Below are 5,000 nucleotides of genomic sequence, written 5' to 3' on the forward strand. Positions count from 1 at the left end.
TAATTTTAATACATTAATATCTGGATTCTCCTCCTACCTAAGGATCAGAGTCCCCAGGCAAAACCACTCAAAGACAATGGCATCTGATGGGACAGGAATCGAACCCTGGTCCAGGATTTTTGTATGACAGTAACCGTACCATTTAGCCACGAAGAAAGATACAAGTCAATAACAATTCTTCTGTAGATATACTTGTCAAATTCTGTTTTTTTGTACTTAGAATTGAAATAACCAATCTTCACCATCGCAGCTAATTGGTATGTCTGTACTTGGAAATCGATTAATGATTAATTTTGTACATTTAGACATTTTTTATATTCGAATAAACCATACATTTTAATACATTAATGTCTGGATTCTCTTACCGACCATGGGATCAGATATTCCTACCGACCTCAGGATTAAAGTCCCCAGGTGAAACCACTCAAAGACCATAGCATCTGACCGGCCGGGAATCGAACCCTTGTCCAGGATACTTGTATGAGAGTGACCGTACTATTTAGCCACGAAGAAATATAAAGTCAATGACAATTCATCTGTACATATACCTGTCAAGTTCAGGTTTTTTGTACTTAGAACTGAAATCAACTCATCTTCACCATAGCAGCTAATTGGTATGCTTGTACTTCACATCTGATTAATGGTAAATTTTGCACATTTAGACCAGTTTTTTCAAATTCAAATAACCCATGCATTTTTATACATTAATTTCTGGATTCTCTTACCAACCTCGTCCGGTCAGATGCTATTGATTTTGGAATTCTTGCATTCTTGGAAGGTCTTTTCTTTGACGGATGCCATATACATATTAGCAATTAGAGCCTAAAGAGGAGGTCCGTTGACTACATCATCTATTTGTTGAAATAATTGTCCATGGTGAGAAAGGGACGGACCTTCCATAGGAGTTAACTTAAACATTTCTCTAAGAACATCCTTATAGGCTATATGGGTAGTGGTTCCATGTTGGATTGATATACTCTACCTAGTATTATGTTTATGATTTCTTTGACAAGGTCATTTGTGAAAAGGCTCTGCCTATACAGTATAAAGAAGCAATGTCTTCTTCAGGTCCTATTTTGGGGGGATTTCTTTGCAGCGTTTTTCATGTATTCGGATAGAAGTTTTCTTTGGAAGGATCCTCTTTGACGTCAGCTTCTCCCGGGAATTCCTGGTTGGCAGTAGATGTTAGATTTATTTTGTCTTTGCTTCGTAGTTGAAGGATACGTATAATCTAGGTTAGAGGTGCTTATCTGAGAATGTTTTTATGTATGTATGAATTATGAGGCATTTCACCTTTTCATCTTTTATTTCTGTATTTTAAAATTTTGAAATAATTAATCACAATCCTAACGTAATATATAAAAGGAATTGTAAACTTATGTAAACCGATAATCACTCGAAAAAAGATTTTTTGTTTCTTCTAACAGTGTTGTCGTTAACAGAAAACTTAAATGTGCTGTGAAAACACGAATATTCTTGTACAAAACCCATTATCATCACTACGGCAATTACCTTCAATGTATACAAACACAGACACACACACATAAACATACACACACACACATATATATATCGTGACAGGAAATTTTCACCCATGAAAATTCCACCCACGAAAATTCCACCCACGAAAATTTCACCCAAAGAAAATTCCACCCAAAGAAAATTCCACCCAGAGAAAATTCCACCCAAAGAAAATTCCACCCAAGTAAACAACAATTTAAAACAAAGTATCTTAAGACGAATGCATTACCAAAATTAGAGTTCTTAACAAGAAAAAAAAATAATTACCAGAAATGGTTGTTTTTAAGTAAACAATTTAAAACTGAGCATCTAAAAAATAATGAATTACCAAAATAAGAATTCTTAAAAACTGACATTTAAATCATGTCCACAGCTTTGGACTGAACTCTTCAAAGTGCATATCATTGTTCGAAATACATTTTTCCCCCGTGTCTTTTCCCTAATGCCGAATAAAAAAGAAGAAACTTACATGAGATTTTTTGAAGCTCTTCTTCAGTTGTGTCCAAATAATTGTCCTTCAAATTGCATAGTGCACTTTGAAAAGGGAATCCATAAGTATCTTTTAACTGTGTTTCCCAACACTTCTGTACGTGGTTGTTTGTTTTACTTTGGCCAATCTTGCTGGCTAAAGATATGGGAGATTGGCAGAAAAACTAAGTATAATAATGACCCACAGTTTGCTATTAAAATGAAATGTTTTAATGCTCTGGCATTTCTTCCACCATCTGAAGTCATCGCTGCATTTGAATTGCTGTCGGACGATAATGATATACCAGATGAGTTTATTGGTTTCTTTGAAAGCACCCATATTGGCGTGTACCGACCGAGGAAGAAGAACCAACTGCAGAAGAGGAGAGCCCCTTTCCTCAATAGGTCTCTGGAATATACATGAACAGGTCCTGCAAAATAGACCACGGTCCAATAATGGAGGTGAAGGTTTCCATAGTGCTCTACGATCGTCATTAGCAAGCATACACCCAAATCTCTGGAAACTTTGTGTCGCATTGCAAAAGGAAGAAAGCCTAACTCAAATAAAAATGATTCACATTACTCGAGGGGATCACAACAATCAAAGAAATAAATACGGAAGTATTTATGCCAGACTTGGACACCTTGTCGAATGTTTCGATGTCATTGATATTTTGAAGTTCCTAAGAGGTGTTGCACATAACCTTTATTAAATTTCATCTCTCTAATTTTTCATAATTTTAAGTATCTTTATCTTTCTTATTCGTGATGTAGTTTTTAAATATATATTCTGTGTGAAACAAGTTTTTCTTCATAAAAAAAAAAAAGGTTTTGTTGTTGTTTTCTTGTTAACCATTCTTTTGGCAATCTTCTGATACTTAACATTTTGACACTAATTGAACTTGGGTGAAATTTTCCCTGGGTGGAATTTTCTCTGGGTGGAATTTTTCTCTGGGTAGAATTTTCTTTGGGGGAAATTTTCTGGGTGAAATTTCGTAGGTGGAATTTTCATGGGTGGAATATTAATATAATCATATATATATATATATATATATATATATATATATGTATGTATATATATATATATATATATATATATATATATACATATATATTTATATATATATATATTATTTGTTTATTTATCTATATATATGTATGAGGTAGAAATTTATTTCTATTTGAACACGATGTTGTGTTGATATTTATCCATATATATATATATATATATATATATATATATATATATATATATATATATATATATATATCTATATATATATATATATATATATATATATATATGTATATATATATATATATATATATATGTGTGTGTGTGTATGGCTATATTCTAACCCACTTTCAATCCTTATTACAGATCATATTTCTCATTTGGATTTATTGCGCGGCTCTATCTTTACCGCCGTTTTTTGGCTGGAGTTCATACATTCCAGAAGGTAAGCTAAAGCTATGAGTACACTTAATGATTAGTATCCATGCAATAACAATATAAAAATGAACATAATCTCTATCAAAATTTTTGTGTATAAGATACAATTCAAGTTTTCAAGATAATGGCCAGGACAGTTAGGTAATATATATTTATCATATAATATCAAGACTTCATAATTTCATAATTTACAGGACTTTTAACGTCCTGCTCCTGGGACTACATATCACAAGAACCAAGCAACAGAGCCTACTATATATATCTACTTGTAGGAGGATTTGTGATCCCTGTTGGTGGAATTATCCTCTGTTATTCTTATATCCTCTTCGCCTTGTTCAAGCACTCAAGAATATTAGTGTCAAGAGCTTTGCCTAGGTAAATATAGTAACATTTAATGCAGCTTATTATAATTTTTTTTTTTTCATCAGTTATATCCCAATCTTACTGAAGAGTATTTTCTTATGGATAATATATTTCTTATATCTGTGTATTCCTCTACTGTGTATGTTAACAATCTTCATGGAACTATATAAAAGTAACTACTGAGGTAATGTTAGTACACTTAACATATGCATATATTAGTGATAGTCCATTCCTATTGTCCATTTATGGCATTTTGGCTCTCCTTAAACGCAGGTAGATTCTTGCAAAATTAAATAAGCCCCTCATATATAATATACTCGAAATATTTACTTTCAGTTCTAGTAATTTTGTTAAGAGGTTTTACCCTTCACACATCAGTACTGACTAAAAATCTTAAGAATGTTCATATTACAGAATTTCTGTATTATGGCCTTTTTCACTTTTGTGTATCTCCTCCTCAGGTCAGCACCAGCTCGTCGAAATGATCTACGTACTGCTCAGATGGTGCTGACTCTCATCCTGCTTTTCATCATTAGTTGGAGTCCTTACGCTACTGTTAGTCTTATTGGCCAGTTTGGTGACGTCAGGGTTCTAACGCCGTGGGTAACAACTCTCCCCGCTCTCTTTGCTAAAGCTTCGGTTATTTACAACCCAATCGTTTATGGAATGAGCCATCCTCACTTCAGGTCATCCTTACAACACCTATTTTCGAGTGTGGCAACGACGCAACAGCAGATGCACTACAAACATTCAACAGCAGGACCTCGACATGTTTCCGTTAACTCTGTCATAGCGCTTCCAGTGGATTCCCCCAGGAGGCACTGGCATTCTGATGCCACTGGAATAGCTGGGGGCAGAGGGGACTCCATGATAGCAGGACTTTCGATGGAAGAGTCCTTTTCATACCTCACCTCTCCAGACATAATGAATCTGGCCAAAGGAGACAACGCCAACCTATCCGAGCCAGATCTCCTGCGACATGATGACCGTATCATTCCCGCACACTTGGTCACCTTTGTTTCCTACCACAGAGAGAAGAGAAGATTCCTACGCTCTGCTCTCTTCTGCTCTGAATCCTCCCTAGAAAGGTATGATCGCCGTCAGCAGAGAAATATCAGGCAAACCTATTTAGGTGGGGGCGGGGGCCTTATGCCTACAACTGCACCGAATTGTGTTCTTGAACAAACAGGACCAG

General features: G+C 35.0%; 1 protein-coding gene across 1 annotated transcript in view; it reads left to right on the top strand.

Annotated features, from left to right (window-relative positions):
* LOC137620898 (rhodopsin, GQ-coupled-like) overlaps window positions 1-5,000 on the top strand; it is a 53,977-nt gene that overhangs the window by 46,319 nt on the left and 2,658 nt on the right. Inside the window, exons 6-8 of the mRNA XM_068351343.1 lie at window positions 3,371-3,449; window positions 3,637-3,817; window positions 4,267-5,000. The exon at window positions 4,267-5,000 is cut by the window's right edge and continues 158 nt beyond it. Of these exons, the coding sequence (XP_068207444.1) occupies window positions 3,371-3,449; window positions 3,637-3,817; window positions 4,267-5,000 (994 nt within the window). The remainder of the gene's footprint in view (window positions 1-3,370; window positions 3,450-3,636; window positions 3,818-4,266) is intronic.

This window comes from Palaemon carinicauda, chromosome 27 (assembly GCF_036898095.1).
Source record: "Palaemon carinicauda isolate YSFRI2023 chromosome 27, ASM3689809v2, whole genome shotgun sequence".
Taxonomy (NCBI): domain Eukaryota; kingdom Metazoa; phylum Arthropoda; class Malacostraca; order Decapoda; family Palaemonidae; genus Palaemon; species Palaemon carinicauda.